This window comes from Aphelocoma coerulescens, chromosome 5 (genome assembly GCF_041296385.1).
Source record: "Aphelocoma coerulescens isolate FSJ_1873_10779 chromosome 5, UR_Acoe_1.0, whole genome shotgun sequence".
NCBI lineage: Eukaryota > Metazoa > Chordata > Aves > Passeriformes > Corvidae > Aphelocoma > Aphelocoma coerulescens.
In genome coordinates this window covers 32,634,996-32,651,924 of record NC_091019.1, presented here as the reverse complement: position 1 = coordinate 32,651,924, position 16,929 = coordinate 32,634,996, and the positions used below count along the sequence as shown (strand labels likewise).

Sequence of the window (16,929 nt, the reverse complement as noted above, 5' to 3'; positions counted from 1 at the left end):
ACTGCCTGAAATGCCCCCATTCCCCTATGCAATCCTTTTTTGTTCTGCAAGGGGCAAGACACTGCAACTCCTATAGGTCTTCTCCAGGACTGTGGGTGTTGTAAAGTAGAGGTAGCACCTGCACTGTCTGTCTGAGACTAGGCAGGAGTGAGGGAAAAAGGAAAGCATTGAAAGAAGGGACTAATACCCACGGTTTTGCTCCCCTTATGATGCTAGTTGGAAATGTGTCAGTCACCTCTGTGGACGTGTGGTAGAAGGGCAGAGTTGCCTTTCTGCAGCAGTCTGCATGCAGAGATGGTGGGGTAGGCAGCTCTGGGTCAAATGAGACAGATGGCTCATGGCACCTCAGCACTCACAGGACTGTTCCAGCTTCGCTGGCCCAGCCACCAGTGCAAATGTAACACCTTGTTGAACCACATTCAGAGTTGAACTCTGAGTGGCATCACTGATTAGTATGTACCAACACTGGAGCATGGCAATGCCCTTTGAGCATGAAGGTCTTTGTAAGGAGCACTTATAAGCACAGCCAACAGCTGTGGGATGATAGGGTAGGTAGCAAGTGGCCTCATAATGGATGACCATTTGGGGAAAATTGAGTATAATTAAGTCTGGGCTTGTTAATGGCATTTAAAATAAAGAATATCCCACCAAATGAATGAACAACTGCAATTTATTCCTATTATCATGATGGCATGAAGAGGAATTGCCTTCTCCTAGCAGGTGCTGTTTCAAGACCAGTGGCTGAGAACAGCTGTTGCTTAACAAGGTTGTCCTTTCAAGTGTTATGGACATGCTGAGCATGACCAGGTCAACCCATATGCATAGAGGAGAAGACATTAAGAGTGTCTATTTTTCCTGCATAGCTAATCAGAAAAATCTTGTGTTTCAGTCTCAAGCCTCAGGTGTTTCCTAACATTAGTGAGGAGCAGGTTGCTGTAGATGGAGATACAATGAGAAGGGAGAATACAAGAACTTGTAGGAATGGGGAAAGACCTTCTGTCTGGCAGCATTGGCACGACTCCTAAGCAAAAGGTTCCAGTCTCAAAGCCTATCAACATAGTCAAACAGTTCATTACACTCGTCACACTTTTCATTTAGCATCAGGCAGTGGTGAAAAGGACAGGGATATTTTTTGCCATCTTCATTTGTGGAAAGGAGGCACTGTTCCTAGGCATTTGCACACACACAGACTCAAAGGCTCCATGAGGGTGTGACCAGGAATGAACTCCCCAGACAGTGTGAACTAACTTAGCTCCAAGATATTATGCTCATTTATAACAGATAAGGAAACAGGGGTTTCAGTTTGGTAAGACAGATGCAAAAAGCAGATAAAATAAAATAGATGGATAAACCCACCACATTTACACCAGCCCCAGAGAGCTCAAGATATTTTTCTTTTGTTAAATTTCCTCTAAAAATATCTTCACTTATAATCTTTTTCTTTCTTTTTTTTTTTTTTTTTTTTTTTTTTTGCTATATAGATCACATTATAGTTAAAACCTAAAATAGCTGCAGACAAAATCAGCCCTTTTTCAAAAAATTGAAATGATGTGATAAAACCTTGCCATTTAGGGGGGGTTGATTTCTGTTTCAAATTACCTGCCAACTCATATTATTCTCCTGCACAAGTAGATATGGGGAAAGAAGATGGACTGAGAGCTGAAAAGTGCATATAAAGAATTATCCCAGTAATAATTTTTGTTGGACTATTCAGGATAGCAAGGCTAGAGATGTTAACAGTGGGGAAAAAATTATATTTTTATAGAAGCCTTCATTCTAAGGAATTCCCAAAGACTTCATAAATTTCAACTTACACACAACCTACACCTAAAAACGTCATTTTACCACTGCAGAGACACCATATCAGGAATGAAATACAGCAGTTTATTAACTACATGCAGTCAAAATTGTGCATGCATACAGGCAGAAACAAGAGGTAAAACTACATCCATCTGAAACCATGAGGATAAATTTATGGGTGCAGGGCATCTTTATAAATAAGCTTCTTTTAAACATATGCGGCAGCTAGAAACCAGAAAACAAACACAGCCTGTTCTCCATGGAGCTAACAACATTCAAAGGCTGCTGCACTAAGCCAGTCTTTCCATCAGCTTCACTGAGGACTGGCTCAGGCACCAGGAAATAAAGCTTTACTAATGTTCTTTCATGTCCTGTGCCTGTTCATTTGTTTGTTTCTTCATTTCCTTCTGTCTTTGATGTCTGTTGGGAGCATCGTCTCCCCTGCCATTAACAGAATTGCACGTAGGTTTTCACTCAACAAAACACCTACCTCCTCTGCAACAGAGGCAACTGAAAAGCAATTGTTGACTAAGGAAGACGTCAGCATTATTTGTCTACTTAGGATTTGCTAAGGATTGGTTTATAAAATCTTCTGCTGCTTTTGACTGTGACTCAAATGCCACCTGAACCTCCTTTCTCTGATGTTTAATCCTTTCTCTGTGATAGCTTTCAGGCTAAGGAGAGCTTCCTAGATTTTAATAACTTGATGATAAGAAGTCACATGCGCCTGGGGATGGACCTGAAAAGCTTTAGTCTTGAATTGTTCACTGCTGATTAAAAAACTGCCCTCATTTGATCCTTGATTCTGCAAACCTGCCTTATTTCAGACAATCTGCTGAAAATCAAGCTTCTCTGAAGAAAGCAGGATTCTGAGGTTTGTTACATGCTGTCAGTTTTGCTGTGGCTGAAAAAGGATGGGTGAATATTCAGAGAGAAAATAGGTACTGACTACCATCTCCTGCCACTTCAGCACAGCTCCACACCCTCCACAAGTAAAACACAATCCCCCTGTTCTAGCAAAACTCCAACCACATTGGCAAAGGGCAACTGGGACAGCCATACCATCAGGAAAGAATACACCAGACAGAGCTGTACAGCCAATAACAAAGGTATCTTCTGGTGCACTGCAGTCACAAGAGATGCGGATTTCCTGCTATCACACTGATATGCACTGACAGTGCCTCTCTCTGCTATTGTCAATAGGACAGATCTCTACTAATAATACCAAGGAAAGGGTAAATAAGCCCTAGCACCCATTCTAGACCCAGTGATTCACCTGCAAGCAAACTTGATTGCACCAAGATCATCCCCTGCCTCTCAAGGAGATTCAGATGTGTGGCTTTACCAAGTATTTCCATCTGGCATGCAGGTTTAATAATATCCCTGTGGTGTCAACATCAATTGTGGGTATGCTAGATGCCTGCTACAGCCCTCGGTAACCATCAGGATCCACTGTGCAGACTCCATCTGTTAATCTTCAGGGCATTTCCTGTTGGACACCGTCCTTTTAGGCTGATTTGAGAGAGTCCTGGTGACTTAAGGAGACTGGAAGCTATTTACATCCCAGGTTGAGTATTGCAGTGCTGCAGCTCTAGGATTCTGGCTGCAAAGTATTTGATTGTGACAGGGTCCAGAATCCTTGCCTTCTAGGAGCCAGCCTCATCTAGGGTGCTAAAGAATTTTCCAAGGCTGACCTCAGCCACGTGAAATGCTTAGAAGACTCTCTTCCCCTCCTTCGTCAACAAAGAATAGGCCCAGCTCACTTTGTTAACCTCCAGTTATTTTTTCCAAGGCCACTTTAGTACAAGATCACCAGTTCTCCAAAATAATTTTCTCTCCCTAGAAACTTCTGAAAATTCTATAACTTCAAAATGAGCTTCTAAAACAAGGACAAAAATTCTGATTTAGGCCTCTCTCTTGTCCTGCTGAAATGTGTTATCTCCCTGTTTATGTAAGTAATTAAGGTAGGACAGTTCCCACAGGAGAGGCTGAGGGATTCCCTGCTTCAGAACATTTTCTGGGTGATATTCAGGAGAACTTTTCCTGAAATGTGGGACAAAAGGTAAATAAATCTCTAGTCCAACTTGCTCTTCTGCACCTCAGCAAGCTTCTCTCTTTCAGTTACTTGTGAATGAGTATGTCTCATCAGCTGGAAGTTTTGTTTGAACCCACAGAATATCCTAGCAATAGTTTTATTAAAACTATCACATCCTTCTAAAAGGCTCTGCTTTTGAATACCTGGTTTACTCCAAAAATCCTAGTTCAACTCTAATAATTAGTTCAAATTTTAACCATCTGTCCAGATGGCATCTTTGAGGCCTGTTCCCTAGATCCAATCATTTGCATCAAGAAATGCTGAGCAGTAAGGAAACAGATCTTTTAATATTTAAAGCAATAAAGGGGTGAAAAGGATCAGTAGGCACAAAAGGAAGCTGGATAATGAGATACCAATCAGTTTTCCTTCAGAGTTTTTAACTCCTGAAATCCAAATGACCTTAAAAAGGCTTCTGAAGAATGATCAAATGTGGACACGTTGGGTCTGATCTTTTTTAACAGGTTTAATAGGTATACGAGAAAGATGAGATAATTTGGGAAGCAAATAGGGATTTTTGACTGTGCTTCATCACCCTTCAGTGATGTAATGAGATTCTGCTTTCGAAGACTCTGAAGGGATTCATACCAGACCATTCAGGTGTTTCTCAGGGTATACAGAGGGTTTTGATCTTTTCCAGTACTTAAGATAAATTACTCACACAAATCAAAAAGAAATCATTCCTCTTTCAAGAAGATGAAGGAAAGATGTGATACAAGATTAAAATCTTCTGCCACTGCTGTCCTGAGGTAAAGCTCCAGCATGAACAATTTCTTAGGCAAATCAAACCACTGCCTCTCAATTCATTTCTTAATTATAACTTCATATATTATCAAAAGGTCCCATAAGACCCACTGAGTTCATTGCTTTCCCACCACTAGTAAGGCTATTGGGGATTAAAAGGGGCCACCTTCCCTGATGCTCAGAAGCCACACTTCTTTGATAATCATGTGCTGTATGTCCTGTAGCAAGGTGCTGGAGGGTTTCCTTAAATGGGGATAGTTGCTTGGCGGTAATCACATTAATGAAAGGAGAAGGAGTGGTTTCCTTGAGTCATTTCACTTATCTTCCAGCTATGGTGCTAATTCAGAGGTGTTTTTCTCCCTCCCCATGGTGGTTTGTCCTTTTCTGAGATGTGCTGTAGCAACTGTCATCACTCTGGTAAGACCACAGCTCCACAGCTTAATTTGAAAACTTCAGAAGCAGAGAAAATTGCTGGTGAGAAGTCAAATGAGTTGTCTTCTGTTTGTGAATGGGCTAAGCAGCAAAAGCTTTTCCAGAGTCTTTAAGATCCAGTGACACTTGTGATCCTTACACTTAATACTGAAGAATATCACCAGAATGGAGAAGAACCTCAAAACTGCAAACCATCCTCCTTCTGATCCTCTAGTTGCTGCTATCTCCTGTGAAGAAGCTGTCCTCAGGCACTGTACACTCACCATATGCCCACTCATCAGCAGGGCTCATATTCTCATATTCCCAAACCTGTCAGTCAACCTTTCACCTTTACGTGTATTTGGAAGTACAAGCTGTGCCAAGCATGCTTTTGCCTCACCCTGGATCTGCCTTTCACCAGTCCAAATTCTATTGTAGGCTTGCAGGGAAATCATGAGCCATGCTCTTGCACTGACAAGAGCCTTCTGACAGCAACTTCACAGTTCCCTGTGTCTGCATGCTCCGACCCTTACGCCCAAAGAGCAGACTTGGTGACAAAGTGTGTGACTGCAAGTCTTTCATGGCACCTCACAGCACACTTTCTTGTGGCCCACAAGTGTTTCTGCAAAGCAGTGGCAAGGATAGAACCTAAGACCTTCAGGTCCTCACAGGGGGACTTAGAGTACAGGAATTTCTTTGAGTTTGGCTTTTCCCTGCCTTTCTGTCTTCTTAAGAGCAAGTTGTAACTTCTGTCCTTTTTCTATCTCACATCTCCATGTTTTAAAAGAATCAGGAAATTCAACAGTTCACCTTATGGAAAGAACTAATTATTTTAGCCTTTCTTTTTTTGTTTTAAAATGTTTTTCTAATGTTCAAAAGCCAATATTTTTTACCATCTGGCAGAGTTTAAATAGCCTCTTCATCAGCCAGGACAACTCATAAAGAACATAAATATTTTGCAGTTACTTGAAGGGCCCCTTGAACGTACTGCTTTAAGTATACATTGGAGAGGATTGTAGGGGATTGTTAGGAACAAAGTAACTTAAAACAGATAATCAAACAGAAGGGCTTTTTCCAGTCTTGACATAGTCCTAACTGAATTCCCCACACATGCATAACTTCCTCAGAATGAAACTCCACTGGAGTACTAAAACACAGAATGGTACATATACTCAGAACAGGATGGGAAGTTTGGGATCAGATGATGATGATGACTTCAGTGATTTTTCTTTGCACAAACTGTAAGCATAGGTCCTCTAAAGGGATTGCTCATCCTATTGGACATACTTCAGAGAGTATGGTAGAGATACTACTTGATTTTGGGGACTGTCAGCATAAGCAACATGAAAGGAGAAAGCTTTTTGTAGGCAAGTTGCTGATCCCAGTTGATGGAGCTCTTCATTTTAACCCACAAACAATTTGCTTAAGAGGTTTATAAATACAGGAATCATGACACCATGTTGCAGGAATCAAGTGGCTGAGGCAACCTTGACTAGATTTTCACTGCTTGAATCAAGGTCCTCTCACATTTCCACACTGACACAGATGGTGAGGGTAAAGGAAGGCTGCAAAGAGGTATTAAGTGGTGTGTATACAGTGAGCTTAAATTGAAGCTGGGCAAATGCACAGGGAATGCATCAGATTTCTTTCTTATGATTATCCATCAGGAAATTCTGCCCTGCTTTACATCAGAACTTCCTTCAAAACTAATTAAAGTGCTGTGCAGACACTTACGCTTTCTGGTAGTTCTTCACTTCTTGAATAACCCAAAGATCCTGGTGAAGAAGAATCCACAGGAAGAGACTCCTGATCATGCAGCATGTTCACTTACAGAGAAAGCTGCCATAAAATGGCATTGAAGAAGATGAAATCTGAACTGCTGCAGCTGAAACTGCAGCATTCTTTGTTTTCTTTCCAGAGAAGCTGGAAAGCTTTGTGAGTAGACCAATGCCTCTTTGTTCCAATAGCTGCTCGTTACATGTCCATAGGGAACTGGCAAAGCAGGGAGAGAACTAAGTCTTGAACAAGTCAAATATGCTGGACAGTCTGCAGTAGGGAGAAAGGAAAATTCAGAGCTAAGTGGCAATGGGAGAGTAAGAAATAAAGCCCCTTGCAGCTTACAAGTGATGTGGGCAGGAAGTTCAGAAGAGTCAGAAGAGATGCATGGATTCAAGGAGAGGCTCAATGCCACAGCAGCAAACAACAAGGCTGCAATTGCACTGCAAAGTGAGTTTTTTCAGAGGCAGATAGTAGATCAAAGGCATGCCCAGTGGTTAAGTACAGCTTAGCTGCCTGCGCTGGACTTCCTATAGTCCAGGGATTTTTCAAGATGCATGGCCAAAAGGCAGAGTCACAGTCATAGGTCCAGACATGCCCCTAACCATCAGCAGTCAGCCTGCATGTAACTCTTAAAGACTAAGTTACCAGTTATCATGGTGGGACCCAAGGCATCATCATATTAAATGGGAATTTGACAGAAAAATATTTCCTAAACAGATGTAGATGGAAGATTTCTGAATTGATGTTCTATTTGTTGAGAAAACACAGGTAAAGGAAAAGAAAACAAAGTATCAGAAAATAAAATTCTGGTTTCAGCAGTCCTTCTGAGGATGAGGAACTTGTCCTACAAGTCCTGGCAATTGGATATGTGACTGTTGTCTCACAACATGCGCCTGAGGAAGCTGCTCCAGGAAGGAGAGCCAATCTTACACCTCTTTTTCGTTCCCTCTGCAGAATTGTGACCCCAGCCAGCAGCACACACAGCTACACTTAACCCTCAGTCTATATGACCAGATGGTATTATCCTCCCCACCCACAGCCCTGCCAAAGGGACAACATCTGCATGGATACTAATTAGCAAGCCCACAGCCAGCTGAGGAAATTAGGGTGTCTGAACACAGCTGCCTAGCACAGGGCCTACAACCAAACCTCAAGGCCTGCCAGACAGGTCTGTGTAAACACACATTAACTCAGACATCACCACTCCGCTATAAAGCTCTGTCTCTGGTTTCGCATGCTGAAACAGAACAATACAAGCCAAAAACCAGGAACTAACACTGGCAGATGAGAGAGCTGTCATCAAAAGATTTCAGAGCCCTTTTAGGAGGAAGCAAATAAACCCAGTATGAAAGGAGGGGAACACTTTGGTGCAGCACAGGGATGTGACCTGTCTGGTATTACCTGGGAGGCTCAGAACAACCATCTCCTTAACTGTGCACAATGGTTTATGCCTGTGAGCAGAAAAGCCTAAAGGGCTTTTGGGAGCAGAGCTGGTCATCCCCTCTTTCATGCTAAAAAGCATCCTCCACCCCAAGCCCTCTCTGGGGTGAAAGGGCATTTTGGTACCTATAGCATCACCTTTCAGATGGGCTACAGCAACAGAGAGATCAAGAATTTACACAAAAAAATCCTTGGCTCCTTTTTTTTGTGGCTGGAATTAAATCCCAGTTCCAGTGTTTCATTCTGTTGAGCAAAATTTCTACATCTTTTCTTTTAATTCTTTGAATAATTTTTCCAGTTTACTGTCTTTAACTGTCACAGAACATGAGTACGCATAAATAGGTGCTAAATATTTTTGTTGCTGTTATTATTACTTCTTCACAGATGACGAGTCTGAAGAAAAGAGCAGTACAAACACCAAAGAGACTCATCTCAGAATTGATTTTTAGGCACAAATATAATTTCTGTTTTCTGCCCTATGTGGTGACACATATCTACACAGGCTTGTGAGCCAATCATCATGTACCCAGCATGTTCTGTGCACTGTGAGGATGCATCTTGTAGTTCAACATGGAAGGGACTGGAGCTTGCAAATGGGGTGGGTTTTGGTTTGTTTAGTTTTAATGGGAACTACAGCAAGAAGAAGAGGAAAAAATCACTTAGGCTGTAAAGAAAGCATTCAGATGTTGAGAATAGAAACTTTCATTGCTTTCAGTTCAAGCAGGTTCTGCCCTAATAGATTTCAAGCAGTCTTCCTCCAAAAGGTCAGAAGTATCGCAAGATAAGCTATGCTACTTCTCACCCAGCTCCAAATTGCCAGACTTACTGTATTTACAAGAATGGATGGGGATATCTGTTGTAAGGCAGCCACACGTATTCCTCATGTTGCTAACTGAGGCATACTGAAATGCTGAGACTTTTGCTTAGTGTCTTACCACCAGCTATTTTTATAAGAATTTCAGCTCCCATTTTCTGTATCCCTGTGCTAGAGACCATCCAGGACATTCTGCTCCTGGGCCTGCTGTCCAGCTCCTCTGGGTTTGCATTTGTAATGCATTAGAGAGGGTTGATAAACACAGGCATATGTGAAGAGCAACAGCAACAAAAAATCCTGCTTGCCTATGAAGGGCTTATTTAAACTGACGTAAATCCTGAGTAAATTCTGCTCCTGGGAGCAGAAGTGTCAGAACCAGCTATTCAGGCTTCTGCTTTACTATCTAGACAGGTTAGAGGGCAATGAATGAGCACTCTGAATCCACCAAGAAAGCTCTTGCAGGAAAACTTAACCCTAAATTCCACTCCTATCAAGATGCCCACTGAAGACATACTGAAAACAAAATTTAAAATACAGTACTAGTTTTTTGTAAGATCTCTTACTTGACTTGTGTTAGGAAGGTTGGACAAGGAAGGAGCAGTGAGGGATACACTGATATGTAGCAGTAGAATCAAGGAAGAATGGCTTTGAGCTTATGGCTTGGAGACAAGACAGACATTTTACCTTTCAAAGTACATAGATAGCAATAACTTTATTTCACTGCTGCAGGTAAAGGATTTTGTTCATCTTTTCCTAATAATCCCACAGCTTTCTCCTGGGCTTCCTTCTTAATTTTTAAAATTCCTATTTTCTGTTTTAGTAATTTGATTATTTGATTCCAAATTAGTAGTGTGGCTAACATTGATTTGCTCACTGCACTTCTTGGAACTTCATTCTCTCTTTGCACCAATTCAATTCCTTCCTGTTTGTTTTAATTTGTTAACATTTACAGAAAGGACTCTCTATATAATTAATAAGGATGGAACCAATAGAGAATTGGTGTTCCTAAGAGCCTAAGTAGGTCCCTTGTAAATCAATTACTGGTTCTCAGATTCACTATGTATTTTCTTACAAAATCATACAGTAGTTTTTCCACGGACCTCACTTGGGATGAATGAACACTTGTGGCAAAAGAGGTTATTGGCATATTTGCCCCATATGATGAAGAAAGGCAAGAGATGTGTGATTAATTAGGATGGGGATTCCAGAGGGAGAAATTAAAGTTTCACTGTTACAGCAGTCATACCCTATCATGACAAGTTATATTCTCTCCTTGAGTTTGTCATAAAGCAAGTATGGAAAGCACAGAAAGTTTTTATAGAAGGTTACTTCCATTTTGTGCTTTTCCCATCTTTTTCTGACACTGGGGCAAGATCTGGAAAACAGATTTACACAAATGCTGAACAGTTGCACCTTAACTGAAACACACTTTAACCATCTCATCTGGGAGGTGAGGAGGAAGGCAACTTCCCCCAAAATAATCACATCTTTGGGAATCAAAAATCAGATACCCCAAATCAGTAGACAGATGGAATAGAATTTGTGTTTCTCTGTGCTTCAGTTGTCTTTGAATAGAAATAACAGTTCTGTTGTAATTCACAGCAGTTTGAGAACATGAAAATGAATAAGAATTGAAGATGTCTATAAGAAAATCTTTTTTTTTTTTAATAGGTTTTGGTTGGTGCAGATTAAATAAAGAAAAAGAACACCCTCCCTGAATACTGCAAATTTTTGTTTCCAGAACACTGATATACCATTTTTTATACCTGTACAGATCATATAGGCTTATTTATGTTTGTTATAAAAATGATGCACATTTGCATGCTAACCAGGTCTGTCCTTTGAATTCCTGCTCAGTGCCTGTTCACTGAACCAAATTACAAGCACTCCTAATTTCCCACAGAGTTTAGAGCAAACATGTGATAAACCTGCCACATCTCTACCTCCTGATCCCATCCCTTTCAACAGCAAAGGGCTTCCAGAAATATTAAGGGCAGAGATATTTGGCTATGGGTTCTGACCTGGCATGGTGTGCTGACCCCCATTCCCTTTCTGTGAGCATTACTACAGATCTGAAACAGTAAAAAATAAATGAATAAAGCCCATTTGTGCCCACCTCAGCCAGAGCAGAAGAAAAGTGATTACAGTTCTTGTGCATCAAGTGGTACGCATTTCCTTTGTATTCCTTGCCCAGCTCTTCCATAATCTTATCCACATCCTCTTCTGTGAAGTCTGTGGTGCCCAAGGCAATAGATTCTCTAGTTAAAAACAAAACATACAACAGGAAAAACAGAAAGATACAGTGAAGAGTGTGATACATACCAAGAGAGAAGGAAATGATCAGACACTGGCAAGAAGGACAGGTTAAAATGTTATGGACATGCATATCTGAGGCTATCAGAGACTCTCACTGACAGAATGGCATAGTAATATCCACAGCTTTTCCACAAAGCAAGTTATCACACAGGCAACAGCCCTGAGATCTTCTTGCTCACCACCAGGGAAGTCTCAGCTCTGGGGTCTACTCCCACTCTACACATCATTCCACAAGAGAAATTTCTATTACAACAGAGGAGATACTTTTTCCACAGTTGAGAGGGTTGCCTGGGCCAGGAAGGAGCAGACTGAAAACTTTCTGCAGAAACCTATTGCTTTTCCTGATACTCACTCAGTAGCACTTGCTCTAAAATGACCCTCAGTATAAACTGGCAGTCTGGGAAGGTCAAGCCCCCCTGCCAGGGACATTTCCTTGACCCACAGTCCCACAGTCTGAGCATCTTGAACAACACAAGAATGCGGCATCCTCTCAGACTCCTCTAGCAGCCAGTCTGTCCCTTGTAACAGAGCAGCAATAAACACATGTGATGACTTCAGGTACTCTGTGTAGTATCCACAGATAGGGGGTACTCATGAAAAGAGAAGTTTTATTTTTTTCCCCTGTGCATTGGCTCTGTGTAACAGGTGAAACTGGGAGGACAGAAGATGAATAGAATGGGAAAAGAGAACTGCACTCATTTATAAGTGTGCTTTTTACACACTCTCTTATTGACCTCCAAAATCCCTGCAGGGCTGCCTTTGAATCAGGATCATGTGAAGGATGGCAGTGGGGAGAGTGAAAGGAGGACCCAGAGGACAGGACTTCCCTGCTCCCTCTACACCAATGGCTACCAGGGGCAGAGGGGGAGATGTAGAAAAGGGCCCTTACTTGAATTTAAATGTCTCGCCAAGTTCTACCGCACTGCCAGGTGTGATCTCGAAAATCCCACTGAAAGGGTAGGGATGCCCTCCATAGGCAAACTCTGACAAGGAAAGAAACAGACTGTGAGTAATTGAATGAACGCCATGTCGGGAAAAATTCTATGGCAGCTGTCTGCAGGGCTCAACATCAGCACCAGGGGCTGGGCTGTTGCCAAAATCTGTTCCAGCCAGACTCTGAAAGCTGTTTTCACTGCCTGGTTACCTATTGGACTGAGGATGCCCTCACAGCCTCCCTCCATGCTAAATGTACTGCTTTCCCACAGCACCAGGAAAACTCTCTGAGTCTGTCCCCATCCAAGTGGCTTCCTCTCAGTGGAAAGTTCTGCATTGAAGGCATCTGGATAAACTATGAGAGGCTGCCAGTTACTGAGCTGGAAAAAGTAATTTCTAGAGTAGGGAGAAATCAAATCTTCCAGAGGGATTTACAGGCAGTGAGTGGGAAGTGTTTGCAGAAAGCCAGGCTGATTGTACTCTGCTGCCTCAGCACACAGGTCAGGCCAGGGAGTCCCTGCATGTCATAGAGGCCACCTTGCATGGCCTGTGAAACACAGCCTGTGATCCTCCCGGAGTCACACAGGCCATCTCATGGGGCCTGTGAAACACAGCCTGTGATCCTCCCGGTGTCACACAGGCCATCTCATGGGGCCTGTGAAAGCCTCTGTGCTCAAGATGGAAATGGCACCACAGGGGTTCTGGCTGCTGCATGGCACTGGCTAAAAATACCATGAGTGAGCAGACAAGTCATTCCCATTTAATGCTGAAAAAGGAAACAAAGTCTGTGATGCTAGTTCATCCCTCCCAACACTACAGATGTTTTCCAGATCCCTTGACTTTTGAAATGGGTGTCTCTAATCAGCTTCTACCCCATTCAGACAATTTCAAAAATCTTACACAACATTTTCCTTTCTTTGTAACTCTACTGTTTCAAATCAATAGTTTCCAATATCTAAAAACCCAGATTCCAAGATTTCTAGACCATATGCACTCATAAGGAATTACTGGAAAACAGATGTATCCTGACAGGGAATTAGCACAAACACATCTGCAGGCCTTAAGACAACCCCTGATCCACCTCTCTTCCCCCTCCCTCATTTCTCCCACTCTCTATCCCCCTCCTTCACTACAGAATGGCTTTCCAGCATTGCTCCTCCTATCTGCCATCCTGCTACACACCTGCATGACCTTTACAGGCTGCAGTTACATGCTGAATAGCAAGGACTACATGGTTCATAACAGAACTGCACGAGTTCCTCCTAGACTCCACAATGGACTCCGAAAAGAGAATTGGCTGAGTTTTTTGTTTTTCATTCCTCAAAACATTCCTTGCCAAAAGCTGTAAGTTTGGGGTGCTTTTCCATATCAGACTAGTCATACAGTTGTCCCCATGTTCTGCAGGCAGTAAAAGGGAAATACTTCATACCTCTGCCGTAGATCTCGATGCCAGAGTGGAAGACACCAATCCCCAAGGTGGAGGTGTATTCATTTATCCAGTACTACAGTAAGAGAGAAGCCACATTGGGAAGCATTAGTGGAAAAGAAACACATGATCTTGGTCTAGGGTTTATCTTCTTAAGGATCAGAGTGATTTTGAAATTAGCTTGAGACAAACAAATTGAGACTCTTACAGACCAACAGAAGTGGGTACTCTGTTTATTCAGCTGGATGGGATTAGTTCTCCGAAAAATGCTCATCTAACCTTTCCACCTAAGGCACTAACTAGTATTAAGATATAACTGGACCTGAACCTGCATAAACCTAGCTGCTACAGGATGTGTGATTATTTATCTATCTTCTCACCTAAATACCTGACACTGAGTCAGCTTTATCAATTCGCTTGCCTTATTTGAGTAAGAGAATCCCCCGTTATTTTCCACACATCTTTTTACATCACCTCCCAGCACCTACTTATTATTAGCTAGGTTTTAGGCAAAGAGATCATAGAGATGGAGGTTTGTTGCCCCAATAGGTCAGAGGAGCACCCCTAAGTAATTGACTATCTAACATTCATAAGTGCTTTATAGAAAAAAAAGGAACTAAGAGCTAGTCAACATTTTGCTCAGAAGTACCATATATAATCAAGCACTGATTTCAGAAGAGACAAGGGTCCAAGGTGACCAAAATTTCATCCAAATCAAAGACAAATTTTCAAGAGGAGATTTTAATTGACTCCATTGCTCTGGAGCCCAGCACCTCCCTGTGACATTTAGAGCAGAGAAGCACTGCAGTCCGGTGCATGCATGTGATGCTGCTCTGCCAAGCACTGCGCAGGGCCTGTTTCCACCACACCGTGAAGGACAGTGCAGACACCCAAACAAGTCCCAGCTAAGCTAATTCCAGAGCAGGAAGCTGTACAGCCATGCCAGGGCAATGCTGCATTGGAGATTATTAGCCCTGCTCAGCATCAGTGTTTATTAGGTCAGCTGCAGAGCTGTGCTGCTACAGAAATGATGTTTTCAGGCACTGAGGAAACTGCCCATGCCTGGTATATTTGCAGTTCACTTACAGCTGCTGTGGAGTGGAGATGCATCTTCTAGTAACTCAGAGCAACTAAATTCTGGTTTTAATCTACCACTGCAAGGAAAATGAGTATTGTTCACTTGTTCTTGTACAAGGACATGACAGGTTCATTAAACTAAAATTCTCTTTTGAGTCTGGTAGCAGCTTCTTGTGGAACCAGGATAAGCTGCACCTTCCCTGTGTCTGGTGTCACTGAGCTGCCATGGTGTGAGTAAGAATCCCTCTGCTGTCAGGCAACCAGAGGTCTGGCATACTCCAGCTACTGTGCTTGCACTACTTGCTTATGTATTTATGATGACTGCAGCAGCTCTGTAAATCACCTGAAAATGTTTTCTGCAAAACCACTGCTACTGTGAAAAAACACAGTAGCTTTGATATGAAAGCCACAATCCCAAGCCTGACTTAATATATGGCTAATCTTGATATCTTAAACCATGTCCCCAAAAATGCTTGCCTCTGGCAGTACAGCAGTTCCATTTCCCTCCAGAAAAGCCTGTAATGCTTCTTGTTCTTTGTGAGTTTTTTTTTTTTTATCACAAATGATGTATTGTTGCAAGAGGGCAGCAAACCACCTGACCCCAGCTGGACCTCTGCCCACTGCTCTCTGCAAACCTTGTGTAACCTCCATTTACTTCTTCACTTGAATTATGCAAACTCTTGTTTTTAGGGTCAGGTAGCTCTCAGCCTCTGCCAGTTGGGACAGCACATTAGCAGTGAACCCTGGTTTGAACGCCTGGTATTTAGGTGCCCTTGCCTTCTGCTGCCCTTCCCCACAGTTCTCTGTTGCCTAGTTCTCTGCAGCAGGAATATCCCTACTCTGACTTCGAAAGAAGATAGGGGTGGCAGCCACACATGACACCACAGGACAAAAGCCTGTCTCCCCTCAGTTCAGTTCTTTAATCTCCCACACCTCATAGAATCATGGAATCTTTAAGGTTGGAAAATACCTCTAAGATCATCAAATTCAGCCATCAACCTAGCACCACCACCATGTTCACCACTAAACCATGTCCTCAAGTGCCATATCCATTCATTTTTTAAATACTTCTAGGGATAGTGAATCCACCACTTCCTTGTACAGTCTGTTCCAATGCTTGACAACCCTTTCTGTGAGGATATTTTTCCTAATATCTATTCTGAACCTCTCCTGACACAACTTGAGGTCATTTCCATCCTGTTACTTGTCGCATGGGAGAAGAGACCAACCCTCACCTCACAACAGCCGCCTGTCAGGTGGTTGTAAAGAGCGATCAGGTCTCCCCTTAGCCTCATTTTTTCCAGGCTAAACACTCCCAGCTCCCTCAGCTGCTCCTCAGACTTGTGCTCCAGACCCTTTACCCTTTATCCATGCCACCTTTTACCAGCTCCATTGCCCCTCTCTGGACCCACTCCAGCTCATACTTCTTGTAGTGAGGGGCCCAAAACTGGACACAAGATTTGAAGGGCTTCACCACTGCCAAGTACAGGGGGACAATCACTGCCCTAGTCCTGCTGGCCACACTGTTCCTGATACAGGCCAGGATGCCACTGGCACACTCTGGCTCATGTTCAGCTGCTGTTGACCAGCTCTCTCAGGTACCTTTCTGCCAGGCAGCTTTCCAGTCACTCATCCCCCAGCCTGTAGCACTGCATGGGGCTGTTGTGACCCAGGTGCAGGACCTGGCATTTTACCTCACTGCACCTCACATGATTTGCCACAGCCCACTGATCCAGCCTGTCCAGATCCCTCTGGAGAGCCTTCCTCAAGCAGATCACCATTCCTGCCCAACTTGGTGTCCCCAACTTGGTGTCGTCTGCAAACTGGCTGAAGGTACACTCATGGGTTAACTCCTCAGACAGTCTCAGGTAGTCTCAGCGAGCTTCAGAGAAACACTGGTTTCTCAAGTCCTACTGAAACAACTCCCACATGATATGGTAAGTAGGTTGTCTTCTTCCCCCGGGCTAAGCTATTGTCTCACGGCAACAATACAAGCAAAACATGCCCAGCTCACGACAGCTGCTTTGCTTAGAGAAGTAACTAATAGGAAGAGAAGGGAGACTTTTTAAATTAGAAATACTCTTGTCAGTTATCAAA

General features: G+C 42.8%; 1 protein-coding gene across 1 annotated transcript in view; it reads right to left on the bottom strand.

The window, feature by feature from the left end:
* Positions 1 to 16,929, bottom strand: part of LOC138111548 (deubiquitinase DESI2-like) — a 52,930-nt gene that overhangs the window by 5,905 nt on the left and 30,096 nt on the right. The window contains exons 2-4 of the mRNA XM_069017548.1: positions 13,759 to 13,831; positions 12,286 to 12,379; positions 11,197 to 11,338 (exon numbers count right to left, since the gene is read on the bottom strand). Of these exons, the coding sequence (XP_068873649.1) occupies positions 11,197 to 11,338; positions 12,286 to 12,379; positions 13,759 to 13,831 (309 nt within the window). The remainder of the gene's footprint in view (positions 1 to 11,196; positions 11,339 to 12,285; positions 12,380 to 13,758; positions 13,832 to 16,929) is intronic.